The sequence below is a fragment of the Bactrocera dorsalis genome, chromosome 6 (genome assembly GCF_023373825.1).
Source record: "Bactrocera dorsalis isolate Fly_Bdor chromosome 6, ASM2337382v1, whole genome shotgun sequence".
In the NCBI taxonomy this organism is placed as follows: Eukaryota; Metazoa; Arthropoda; class Insecta; order Diptera; family Tephritidae; genus Bactrocera; species Bactrocera dorsalis.
The window spans coordinates 19,705,174-19,719,634 of record NC_064308.1 but is presented as its reverse complement, the minus strand read 5'-3'; the positions used below and the strand labels follow the sequence as shown (position 1 = coordinate 19,719,634).

The following is a 14,461-nucleotide window of genomic DNA, read 5'->3' as shown; positions in this document are numbered from 1 at the left end:
AAGATCTTGCTAAATACAGATTGGCAAAGTAAAGATGCTGCGAATAAAGCCTACTGCGAAATAAAGATGTCTCAATTCCGTTGGCTGGCGAATTTAATTGTGTTCATGCCCATATATACGCACATACATTTCGTATACGTGCATACGGTAACAAAAACAAGAACAACAATTTATTTCGATAAATCTGCAAGATCAACTTACCGCAGTGTCTCAGCCTATCTCTTCCGCATTCTGAAATTGTGTGAATTATAATCGGAGTTTCAACAGTAATTAAACTAATAATTCACAGTGATACTTAAACTGATTAAACTATTAAGCTTAGTATCCAGCTCTCAAAAAATTTAAAAACTTCTTAAGAAATGGTCGAGAAAATTTTCTGCGGTAAATTTTTTTGTGTTGGTATACAGCTTTAAAGAAATTTATTACTAATTTGTAATACATTTTTTTATTAAAATGCGAATATAGCAAACCAGGTTTTGCGAAGAAACATGAAATAAACAATTGTTTCTTGAAGCAAATTCAAAGTAATCGGTAAATTGATGCTAAATGAGTTAAAATCATTATTATGAAGTATATGCCATTTTGAAATGTTGAATAGAACTTACCAATCATCAACAACATTCCTTAAATCGCAATGAAAATATTTATGTTACTACACACATACATACATACTTACATATTACGCACAAAGTTAATTTTCTTTAATAATATGTTTTTTTTTTAGCAATTACTTAAGAGCTGGATACGGACCTTTAACTGTAAATTCATTACAGACAATTGCCGTTTTGTTACATACATATACTAAATTTATAATAGCAACACAAGCATTTCGTTTTCAGATAATTTCCAGAACGAAAGCAGCCTATTATTTCAGATTTAAGGCATTAAGTCATAGTAGAAATAAGCAACGTAAATCTCCCCCCCCCCCCCCGAAGTGCACAGGGTAACAGCTAGTATGTATTATATTTTTATTGCATTTTTCAGATACGCATTGATATTTTATATTTTTTAAGTTAAAGCATCTAACGCACTTATACACATACGTACACACGCTTGATACTTTCTTATCTGTTGCTTGTGTGCATTAATATTTCGAGTATGTATATTTTGTATTTTAATATTAGTATTATGTATACTCTAATTTATGAGTTTTCTTTTATGTGCAATGATTTTCACATTTTTATGAGCAAGTCTCATATTACAATTTTGTTGCTTACCATTGCACTTGACATTTAGTGGACTGTATATACTTTTTATTTAATTTATTGTTTACATGTATATTTTTATGTATTAATGTAGTTGTGTCAAAAATATAATTTTGTATATATAATTCTATCTTAAGGTTACAAAACTTTCATGTTCATATCTTTATGAACATTCTGCCAGGGGCCAAAGCTGTATCTTAACTTTACTTGTATATTATGTTTTATTATTAATATTTTTTAATTATGTCTAACTGGAAGCTCAAATGGAACAGTCACAGTTCTTGTTACACATTTGGATCTTGTATATAAAATAGTAATGATTAATGCTATTATCAAAACTAATGTTAGCGAAACGTGACCACTTACGTGATGAAAATTTATACTTTTTAATTTTATATTTTCTGTTTTGAGGAGTTATATTTGTTGTTTAAGATGTACGATATCTTTGGTATTGTTTATTAATGTTGAATCAAAAGGTTTTATTTTTAGTTCTGGAATATCTTCAATATCTTTAACCCAAGAAGAGGATAGCAATTCTTTTTTAATTTCAGATTGTACGTGATGAGATGCTGTTACAGTTACTCCTTCATGCCGGACTGTGCATCCTTCTCTTATTGTCATAATGCCTTGACTAGGGATTTCCATATGCATTTGTTGATTATTATTACATTCTAGATATATCATTGCTTTGCTAAATAATTTGTAAAGCCACCGATTTTGAGAAGATAATTTTATCCAAACGTTTTCATTTGTAGAAGGTTTGAAATCACATGCTTCATTTTCTAATTGTTTTAAAGCTGCTACTTCATATGAATTATCCGTCGCTGATTTCCAAGCTAAATTTCCAGGACATTGGTAATGATTCTCTGAGTTAGTAGAACATTTATCTAGATCTACTTGGTTTATAAGTCAATATTGATTCAAATCAAACTTGTATATTAAATATTCTGCCTTTATTTCTGGAATAATCATATTCCCTTTGTAATTTATTGGAAGTGGATTTAATTTATATACGTTTGACGGTTCATACGATATTAAGGGAATTTCTGGGTTTATGACTAGCTGTGAATCAACAATTAAACCTTTAGCAGTCATCGATTTATAAATTTCTTTTAATTCGTTACCCGATTGTCTTCCAGGTAGTATTAATTTGTGTGGTAGTTTGTTTCTAATAAATTCAATTTCTTTATTAAGTTGCGAAGGCTTTAATAGTTTTGGATTTGTGCGACCATGATTTATGTCAATTAGAAGATTAATTATTGAAGTTTGGATTTCTTCACATTCGTCCATAACTATTCCTATTGAAATGGTTAATATTTGAAACATCAAGGTCATTCGTTCAGCATTTTGATCTTTTATTAGTTCGTTATAAAATTTATTAAGTTGTTGATTCATTTTCTCAAAATTACGGTTAACTTCATCTGTCTTTTTTAATATATTTATGGTAGAATCAACTACCGATGTCTGCCTTTTAAACAATTTTGCTATATCTTTTTGGTTGTCGAAAATATTTCTAATATTTGATTCCATATTTTCTCGGTCATCAGCATCCATAATTCCGAATAATATATGGTAAATTGAACCAACGAATTCGAATGGTGCTCGCTTTTTTCTATTTTGTTTTTTCATAAACAATTCATTATTTGCTTTAAGACTATTATATTTGTCATTTAAAGTTGCAGTAATCATTATGTAGGCATCTTCGTAATAGGTCAATATTTTGCATTGATTTTCAAGTCTGTTAATAAATTCTTGTATTTTATGCATCCGATCATAATAAGTACCTAATTCGTAATAGACTATTAAATTCCATTTTGAATTTATTATGTCCATTTTACTAATCGGTTCCAAATATATCGCTGTATTATTTTTTAGTTTAGTCACTGAAGCTCCTGATTTAGATGTATCATTAATGTATAATGACTTAGTTTGTGTTGCTAGCATGAGTATCGTTAAGAACCACATCATCAATTTGCTTGATTTACTCGGTCGTTCTGAGGTTGCAGTATTTTTTGTTATTCTCGAAGTCAGCAAACTTGTCACATGACTTGCTTCCTCTGCTCTACTGCTGTTTGTTACCTCCAGTGGGCATAATTTGTGAACGGGCCGTTTAAGTATGCCATTTTGTAATTTTAGAGTTACAACTCTTATATTTCCATCCTTTCCCGGATGAGTTTCAATAATTTTTCCTAATGGCCATTTGGCTGGATGAGTTTCTTCATCTTTAATAATAACTATTTGTCCTTGTACGAGATTAGCTTGTTTGGTTTTCCACTTCATGCGTTGTTGCAACATTACAACATATTCGCTTTCCCATCGTTTCCAAAAGTCTTTTTTAAGTTTTTGTATTAATTTCCATCTATCTAATGAACCTATTTGGTTATCATTAATTGCTTCAGGACAATCTATTATTGGACATCCTATTAAAAATGGCCAGGCGTTAAAACGTCTATATCGCTTTCACTATCTATCGCACATAAAGGTCGTGAATTCAGTACTGCTTCAATCTGTGATAGCAAAGTAATCATTTCTTCAAATGTCAATTTAGATTCGCCTATCACTCTTTTTAAATGATATTTCACCGACTTCACTCCTGCCTCCCAAATTCCTCCGAAGTGAGGAGCCGCCGGGGGCCCGAAATGCCACTGAATTTTATCTGCTTCTAATATGGGAGCTACGGCTGAATTATTTTTGATTGCCATTTTAAAATCTCGGTCTAATCTTCTACAAGCTCCGACAAAATTTGTTCCATTGTCCGAATATATATGTTGACTTTTACCTCTTCTAGCAAAAAATCTTTTCAAAGCAGCTAGGAACGCTTCGGTTGTTAAATCACTTACTGCTTCTAAATGAATAGCTTTTGTTGCCATACAAACAAATACAGCTATATATCCTTTAAATGTTTTTTGTCCTCGTCCTTTTGAACATTTCATATGAATCGGTCCTGCATAGTCTATACCAACGTGTGTAAATGGAATTGACATAGATACTCGGAATTCTGGAAGATTTCCCATTAATTGTTTTGCTACTTCTTTGCGGTAACGTACGCATCTACTACAAGTTCGAATTGTCTTTTTTATAGAATTCTTCAATCCAACAATCCAGTAATTCCTTCTAATCATTGATTCCATTAACTTGTTTCCTCCATGTAAAGTTATTTTATGAATATTTTCAATTATCAATGATGACAAATGTGACTTATTTAATATTATTGGGTGCTTTTGATTAAATTGAAGATTTGAATTACCCAATCTACCTCCTACACGAAGGATTCCCTTATTATCCAAAATTGGATTTAAGCTTGCAATGCTACTTTTATGATTAATTTCTTTTTTTATTTCTAAACTCTGAATTTCTTCTCTAAATTGTAATTTTTGCTGATATCTTATTAACATTTCTTCAGCTTCCTTCATTTCAGATTTAACTAAGTATTCAGGGCATTTTTTCCCTCTTATTCTTTTTACAAATCGCAAAATATAAGCTACTACCCTTATTAATTTGCTTAAACTAGAATATTTAAGTATTACCTTATCCAAGAAATGTAATTCCTCTGAGGTTGTCACATACGTTGCATCGATTTGAATAATTTTCTTTATTGGCCAATGATGTTCCTCTTCTCGCAACCATTTTGGTCCCTTCCACCATAGATCGTGTTCTATTAGTTTGTTCGCCAGTACCCCTCTGGTTGCTACATCAGCTGGATTGTCCTTTGTTCCAACGTGTTGCCATTTCGTATTGGAAACAAGTAATTTGATTTCTTCTATTCGTGTTCTAATAAATCTGTCTTTACTTTGGCAATTATTTATCCATGCTAACGTTATAGTTGAATCGCTCCAAGCAAATATTTTCATTTCTCTGTTGATGACTGTTTTTATCCTTTGCAGCAATTTAGCAAGTAGGTGAGCCGCGCATAGTTCCAGTTTTGGTAGCGTTTTCTTATTTTTAATTGGATTCACTTTAGTTTTACCAGCAACAATTGTTATAACTGATCCAACTTTAGCATATACAACTGCTGCATAAGCTTTCTCTGAAGCATCTGCGAATCCATGTAGTTCAAATTTAAAGTTGTTTTTAGTTTCAAACCATCTAGGAATTTTTATTCGTTTTATCTCTGGTATATGCTGCATAAACTCTTGCCATTCTTTTGTTAAATTCTCGTCAAGTAACTCGTCCCAGTTGAGTTTCATCAACCAAAGTTTCTGTATAAATAACTTTGCTATAACGGTTGTTGGTGAAAGCCATCCCATTGGGTCGAAAATTCGCGCTAAATCAGACAAAGCTTGTCTTTTTGTAACCAGCTTTTGCGTTGAAAGATTCGTATTAAATCCAAACATGTCTTTGGTAGGATCCCATTGAATACCCAATGTCTTTATTGTTTCGTCTTCTGCTATTTTTATTACTTCATTCGCGTTATTTACCGGAATTGTTGCTATGATTTCACTGTTGTTTGACATCCACTTCCTTAAGTGAAATCCATATTTTTGTAGTTGTTTCGATATTTCATACTGAATGGCCTTACATTCATCTATTGAATCTGCTCCTGTCATTAAATCGTCCATGTAGAAGTCGTTTTTAATGATGTTTGAAAGCAAATAGTTGTGGGGCTCGCATAGTTTGGCAATTTCTTGTAAAGTTCTTGTTGCCAAAAAAAGAGCTGATGCTGTCCCATATGTAACTGTTTGTAGTTTGTATTCTTCTATCGGCTCTCCTTTTGTTTCTCTCCACAATATACGTTGGTAATCTTGATCACTATCTGTTATTTTAATTTGTCGAAACATGTTTTCAATATCACTAGTTAATACATATTGCCAAAGTCTCCATTTGATTATAATGTCAAATATATCTCTTTGAAGTCTCGGTCCTATGAAGAGGATGTCATTTAAACTACTTCCATTTGTAGTTTTTGCAGACGCATCGAAAACTACTCGTAGTTTAGTCGTTCTACTGTCTTCTCGAATCACTGCTTGATGTGGCAAATAGTATTTTCCGCATTTATTTTCACTTGCTTTTTCCATGTGGCCCATTTCTGAATATTCTTTCATAAATTGCACATATTGTTGTTTTAACTCGTTATTTGTAGCGAACCTTTTCTCAAGATTAAGAAACCTCGCCTTAGCTTGTTTTCGAGAATCGCCCAATTCTTTTCCTTGTTTAAAAGGTAGATTGACGACAAATCGATTATTTCCATTTCTTACTGTTGTTTTTTCAAAAATTCTTAGGCATTCATCCTCATCTGCTGTATCTGCTGGAGTTGTAGTGTCTTCTATTTCCCAAAACTTCTCCAATGATGTAGTAACCGCTGCTAAAATTGTATTGTTTTTTCTCGGTTGTTGTAAAACTCCCGACAATATCCAGCCCAATTTCGTAGCTTGACCTAGTATTCGATCCTTTTTAAATATACCTTCTTCTAGTATGACGGCAGATATGTCACTTCCAATGACAATATCGATTCGATCTGATTTATTGAAATTGGGATCAGCTAAAGTGTAGTTTTTCAATTGTTCTATATCCCATTTAAACGTTTTGTCTGGTTGAGCACTCGCTAATTTCGGCAAAATTAGTGCTTCGACATTGTACGCCTCGTTGCTTAGGAATCTCGGCTTGATTTTAATGTTGATTTTAAATTTGGACACTCCCACTGTGGTATTTCCTAAACCTTGTAGTTCAGTTACTTCTCTTCTTCTTGGTAAATGAAGTATTTGAGATGCTTCTTCGGAAATAGTATTTTTTTGGGATCCTTGATCGATTAGAGCTCGCAATGTCACATACTCTCCATTTGCTGCCTTCACCCTTATCTGTGCTGTTGCTAGGAGTATCGCCATTTCCGAATGTTTCGTCATCATTGTGGAAGATGTTTTTGTGACATTTTCTTCACTTCCTCCTTTTCCTTTTTGGAATTCATTAAAGTGCAATAAATTATTATGATTTCTTTCACACATTATTGCACTTCTTTTTATTATTACATTTTCCTTCATATACGTGATCAAGGCAAATGTAGCATAACTTGTTGTTTGTTATGAATCCTCTTCGATTCATCGTAGTCAATGTCTGAAACTTTCTGCATTCACCAATTTGATGCCCAGGAACCTTGCAGTATACACAATTATTTTGTGCCGCTGTATAAAATGTAGGTGTTCGCTGTGGCTGCTTTTGATTGTTCCATTTAGTTGGTTTTCTGTCGCGTATTGCTTCTAGAGCTTGATATTGCTGTTCCAGAAAACTGAAGACGTCATCTAGGCTTTGTATATCCCTACTTTTTTTTACGTTTTGCTCGTATAAACGTAGACTTTCTTTGTCTAGTTTTCGAACCACTATCCGAGCTATGATGGCTTGTTCGTCATTTAAATTTAGATTTAGCCCTTTTAAAGCATAAATGCATTCTTTGGTGGTATCTAACAGCTGCTTCATGCTTTGTGCACTTTCTCCATTTGCTGTCGGTTGATCAAGTAGTCTGTCTACTTGTGCTGTAAATTGTAGCCTTCTATTCTCATACCTTTCCTTAAGAATTTGCCAAGCAGCTTCATAATTTGTTGCTGTTACTGGTAGATGTTGAATTAATCTACCAGCTTCTCCACCTAATGATGTCTTCAATCGGAACATCTTTTCCACTTCTGTAAAGTGCTTCGAACCATGCACCAAACTTTTAAAAAGATCGTGGAATGACGACCATTGTTTCATTTCACCGTAAAACATCGGAATTTTAATTTCCTGCAGTTTTATATTGGAATACATTGTTTGTGGTGAATTATAATTATTTAATTTCTCCGTTATCCTTTCGATGATGATTTTGTATTCTTGACGAAATACATCTATTTGTTCCTCAATAGATTCTTCAGTTGTTTCAACTAATGTGATATTTTGAGTTTCAAAATATGATTCTTCAACATTTTCAAATTGTATTTGAAGCTTGGTTTTGAATTCTCTCATTTGCTCGAGAGAATCCAATGCATTTCTTCGTATTTCATCCATCGTGCTTTTGAGCATTTTTGCTCGACGTTGATATTTTCTTTCAACGCCAGACGCGGCTTCAGGTGGTGCGACCTGAATAGTTTGTAGCGTAGATTCTATTTGCCACATGCTGCTCACTGCTGAAACACCTTCGGCAGTACTTTGAATTCTTAAATTCTGAATAGAATTCTCCATTGTTTGCATTACATGCTCGAAGTAGTTCTTCGCAATGTATTCCTCAGCTTCTTGACTCTTCTTAGCCATTATTTTATTATGATTTGCAGTAAACTCTTTCATAACAGTCTGAATATGATCCATATATTCCAGACATGAAGCCTTTCTTATTTTTCCGCTCAGGACTTTCTGCTCCTCCAACGCAGCTAGATCTCCCAACTCCTTCTGTCGTGTTAGCAAATTCTTCATATTTGCTTCTTTATAGATGGTTTTGTATATATATATATTTTTTTTTTTTTTGCACTGTTCTTGTTGTTATAGCCACAAGGACGCTTTAAAAAATTTTTTTTAACTTTTACTAAAAGTAATTTTTATAAATGCGGGTAGTCTTTGCTATTCAGGCTTACATTTATTTTTACTTGGCTAAGTAATGCTCTTTTTCTTTTAAGAGGCTTCCAGTACTTGCACTTGCTCGATTCTTTTTCAAAAAGAGGATCGAAGGACCAAATGTACAGAAAAAAACAGTCTTTGCTTAAGTCTGTACTGTGAGAGTTCACTTTTGACTCTGATTTTCTTTAATCAAATTTCTTCCCTCAATACATTTCTTAATTCTAATTTCTTAACTATGTATATATGTATATGTGTGTATGCTTAGTGTGCATACACATGTGTAAATATGTATTATATTTTTATTGCATGTTTCAGATACCAACGCATTGATATTTTATAGTTTTTTAGATTAGTGCATCTAACGCACTTATACACATACGTACACACGCTTGATACTTTCTTATCTGTTGCTTGTGTGCATTAATGTTTCGAGTATGTATATTTTGTATTTTAATATTAGTATTATGTATACTCTAATTTATGAGTTTTCTTTTATGTGCAATGATTTTCACATTTTTATGAGCAAGTCTCATATTACAATTTTGTTGCTTACCATTGCACTTGACATTTAGTGGACTGTATATACTTTTTATTTAATTTATTGTTTACATGTATATTTTTATGTATTAATGTAGTTGTGTCAAAAATATAATTTTGTATATATAATTCTATCTTAAGGTTACAAAACTTTCATGTTCATATCTTTATGAACACTCCATTTGGTTCAAGAGGATTTGTGCCTAATCGGGACGATTAGGGTTTAGTGGAGGGCAGTGTTACAAAAGTAGTATTAAGTTGTATTTGTATTGCTATATGCATCCCTTATTATGAACAATAGCTGTAGGTATATGGAATAGCATTTGTCTTGTTGTAGACATCTGGCGCCGCGGCTGTCTGCTTGTCGAAACAATAGACATCTGGCGCCGCAGCCATCCGCTTGTCTACTTAAACAATTGCCGAGTCTGGCGCCACGGCTGTCTGCATTTGGCGCCGTATAGCATTATGTTCTTGTAATTTCCAGACGCAATATTCTAGAAGGACACGTCGGCATAAGCGAGAAGTGCGTGGCTATATAAGCCGTGACAGCGCCAACGTAGTCAACCAGTGCTAAGAGTAAACTGCTATAGTGTAGACGAGTTGTAAAATAAAGAGATTTTGTTGAAGTGAATTAAACGGTTTTATTTGTCAATCCAGAGATACGAACCTAGTAAAGTAAACTAGTAAGGAGTAAATTCGCAACAATATATTCACTGCTGCTGCTGCCAGTGCACAACCACACACACGACCTAAAGGGTTTTTTTTTTCAATTTTGTACCACAAATTAACTGAACGCGGATCAACCGTTGAAAAGCTGGCAAGACGTGTGTATATTTTACGGGCGTAGAAATCGAATTAGGGCCACCCCGATCTAACCAATCCTTTTTGATCGGTTGGCTGGTGAAAATGATGATGGTGTGTGTGTAGTGTGGTTGGTTTTTTGCGTGGGGTTACGTGGTATGATGATGTACATAGGTTGTGTGCTGAATGTTGTGTTGTGCGATGAATGTTGTGTTGGGTGCTGAATGTTGTGTGGTGTGATGAATTTTGTGTTGAGGGGCGAGATGCCATGAAGTCGCATAAACACATGTAAACTAATACATATAATTATGTATATTTAAACAAATAAATTTAAATATAATAATATTATTTTTCAATTAAAAATTTCTTTATTTTTAAATTAGAAGTTTATATATATTATTATTATATTATATTACTATTACTAATGTAGAATTTTCTCTATTATTTTAGGTTGTGTCGTAGCAAATGAAATGGACTGTGATCAGGTCTAATATAAAACAATATACCCACATTATTTGCGGTAATACCTTTTTATTTTGATGTTTAATTTATTACCATTACTATTGATTGTGGTTTTATTGTTTTATTTTTTTATTTTTCTAGTTTTAACAATAGTGATAACCACAACACAGCCTTGATTGGTTTACAGCAGCAGCAGGTAAGAATAGATACGTAAAGCCTAAATTAACTATTTATTTATTTACTTAGGGTTTTTTATGTACTTTTTGATTACACTCAACACTTTCTACTTTGCTTGTGGTAGCCATTTGAGTATACATATGTAAGTACTTGATTATTTGTTGTTCCTAAAGAATTTATAGAATTATATGTAATTGCAGATAGAAATTTTGATGTGCTTGATTTTACAAATACAATTTTTTTAATTGTTCAAACAACACGGAAATTACTAAGTTTAGTATTTTATTTATTTCTTTAAGTTTTACTTTTAGCGCTACCACTGTAAATTTTTGATTGGGGTTTTATGCTTTGTGCCAGCTGGAGTGCAGCAGACATTCGAGACAAAAAGTAAATAAATTTATAGAATAAACTGTTTCATTTTCTAGACTGTAATCACAACTTTTTTGTATAATTTAATAATTTGGGAGTTACTCAGTCAGCCATATAAAACCGTTGAAATGTTGTTGGAACGCAATAGAAATAACTCAGTGCGTCTTTCTGGTGTGCTGAACACAATGACAGCGACAGACTGCAAACGACATTTGTCAACACACAGTTATATTGACAGCTGCACAACTACACAACTGCAGGCCAACAGTTGTCGCTCTCGCTAACTTCAATATATTCTACTATTTGCCAACGACAGTAGAGTTGACAGTAGAGTTAAAGGTAGAGAGATGAGGTAGAGTGGTGATGCCACTAATATGTAAAATTATTCACAGCTCTACTAAACTTGACGTTATTTTACAAATAAAAGCATAAAATAGCTCTATTATATCATTTGTAATAACAATAGATAATTTAAAACAAAAATATTTACCTATTTACTTATTTTTTGCATAAAAAAATTCACTTTGAACAGAATATTAAAATTTCATTGAAGTGAAAGGTATTGGTATGGCCACAACGAAATTGTATACAAACAAAATGGACAACTGCGTTGTTTTGTGTACATGCCGGCCATTGTTATGTCGCTGCCTTCTTACAAATGTTCATGTAGTAGAATGCACAACGCCATTTTCAGTTCACTGTCACGCTGCTGCAGTCTGTCGCTGTCATTGTGTTCAGCACATGACTGGCGATGAAGAATGGATCCATTACGGCAACCATAAACGCAAAACTCATAGGTGAAACTTGACAGAACAGCCAAAGCCGAATTTCTATGACATACATACATATTAAAATTACTCAATACTAATAGTTCTAAATTAATTTAAAAAATTATTGTTAAATTAGCTTACTTCTGTATGTACAAATTATGTGAATATTATGAATTAGTAAATTGACGTATTTAGTATCGTAAATTATACAAAGTATAAAAATATAAATTATATATAAGCCATATATAAAAAATATATAAGCTTTTAACTCGCTGTACCATGTCAATGTCATCGTATATCTCATACAGCTCATCGTTCCATCGAATGTGATATTCAGCGTGACTCTATAACTTCGAAGTTATGACGGTCAACAGTGACGTGGGCTCCTAGTCGTGAGTGCGATGACTGTTTGTTTGAAGACAGGAGATATTCGATAGTTCGAATTATTTTCTCCAAGAGCAGATTGAAGAAGTCGCACGATAGGGAGTACCTTGTCTGAAACCTCGATTGGTATCGAACGGTTTGAGTAGAAAATCGTTGGGCTATCTTTTGTGATTTCAACTTCTTTACGTCGAACATTCCTTGTATATTGGCTGCAGCAAGATAGTGGTCCGAGTCGATGTTAGGACCTCGGAGCGTATGCACATCTGAAACACTGGAGACTTGTCTTCCGTCTATCACAAAATTATCGGTATGGTTGGTGGTTTTACGATTCGGAGACAGTCAGGTGGCTTGATGAATTTTCTTATGTTATCTGAAGTATGAATACCATATTTCGGGCTCCGGTGAAGTCGATCAGCCTCAACTCATTTGGGGATGTTTCATCGTGTAGACATAATTTACCGACCGTAATGCCAAATATACTTTCTTTTCCCACCCTGGCGTTAAAGTCACCAAACATGATTTTGGTATCGGGGGCAGCTCTCATAGGTGTGCTCCAAGGGCTCACAAAAACCATCTTTGGTCACATCGTCCTTCTCTTCCATTGAGGGTGATCAGTGATATATTAATGAGCTTCGCTTTGATGCGGATTGTGGCTAGACGTTCATCCACCGGGATGAATGACAGTACTCGGCGACGGAGTCTCTCTCCCATAACGAATCCCACACCAAATTTGCGCTCCTTTATATGGCCACTGTATTGGCCCTTGTGGCATAACTCGTCTTTGTCCTTGTCACGTTCATCGCACTTCCTGGACGGCGGTGATATCAGCCTTCACTCTAACGAGGACCTCAATCGGCTGGGCAGCGGCACCTTCCCAATTAAGGAACTAAACATTCCAGGTGCGTGCCCTCAAATCATAATCCTTATTTCGTTTGCCATAATCGTCATCAAAATAGAGCCCTCTCATCCGAGGCTGGTTGTTATTTTTCATTCTGTGCGTTTTTTTTCGTGGCTAGCGCACCCCCCTGTGGAGGGGATGTTTCGCCTTCTCACTTTAGCTCGCCTACAAACGAACCCAGAGGATACTTGGTCAAAGACCGGAACTCGTGAGCCTTATGTTAAAGAATCGTTTTTGCCCAAGTGAATGGCGTGAACTACTACACATGACTCCATCCTACATATGTGTAATAATGTTGACATTTAAAAGTTATTCTAAAATAATTACTAAAATTTTTTAAAAATTATTGTAAAAAGGAAAGTTCCGTTTGTAATCTATATATAATATATGAAAGAAAGTCGTGTTAATTACACCATCTATAACTGAAGAACAGCTATGAACCGATTTGACTGAAAATTGGTGGGGAGGAGCTTAGAACAAGGGTAAGGACATAGGATCCTACATATATATATAGGAATCATTCGAATATTTAATTTCTTCAAAAAAAATAACAATTAAAAAACCCCTAAAGAAAAACCTCGTACAAATAATTATATATGAATAACTATTTTTATTGTTTTATCGTCATATATGAAAAATTATCCCGTTTCTGAAATCTAGCAATTCTTTGGAAATATGTTGTTGTTGTGAATTGGCCAAAATTGTTGTTTTCTGGTCTCAATCGTTGTACCGTTACTTCAAAATGTTCCCGAGCTTTCGGTGTTACGTAGTGAGTAATTATAATGTGCGCATCAGTGCGAAATGTTCGTTTTTGCTGATAATAGTGTTTTCAGAAGTTAAGCTGCAAAAATTAGTTTTGAGATATTTATTGTAAGTATGTAATTGTTCAAAATAGTGCATTTTATTTAAATATTTTAATATTGGTTAGCTAAAATGCTTCGTGGAACTAGTTTAACAGACCATGAACAAGGGGTCATAAAATGTATGCATGATAGCTGTGCGAATATCACCGAAATCGCAAAAAAATTAAATCGCCACCGGAATTGCATCTCTAATTATCTAAAAAATCCAAGTAAATATAGTACAATGCGAAAAGCCAACATCGACTTCCGTTGCAAACGGTAAATTCAACGACTTGCTATGGTAGATTTGATGAGTAGCGGGCAAATTAAAACTCATATGGGTCTCCAAATAACCAACAGTCGCATTGAGCAAATAATCCCAGAAAAACTGTTTGCAAATAAATAAGTACAGTTTTTGGTGCAAATAATGGCATAACGTCATTTTTAGTGATGAAAAGAAGTTCAATCTACATGGCCCTGATAGTTGCAAGAGATATTGGAGAG

The 14,461-nt window shown here is 33.8% G+C and overlaps 2 protein-coding genes across 2 annotated transcripts in view; both read right to left on the bottom strand.

Annotated features, from left to right (window-relative positions):
- LOC125779325 (uncharacterized) overlaps positions 1 to 14,461 on the bottom strand; it is a 326,516-nt gene that overhangs the window by 54,168 nt on the left and 257,887 nt on the right. The gene's annotated exons all lie outside the window — the stretch shown is intronic.
- LOC125779307 (uncharacterized) lies at positions 5,462 to 10,343 on the bottom strand. Its single transcript, XM_049460581.1, has 2 exons — positions 6,975 to 10,343; positions 5,462 to 6,592 (listed from the first exon to the last, which is right to left on the bottom strand). The coding sequence occupies exon 1, from the start codon at positions 8,574 to 8,576 to the stop codon at positions 7,137 to 7,139; it is 1,440 nt and encodes a 479-aa protein (XP_049316538.1). The 5' UTR covers positions 8,577 to 10,343; the 3' UTR covers positions 5,462 to 6,592; positions 6,975 to 7,136.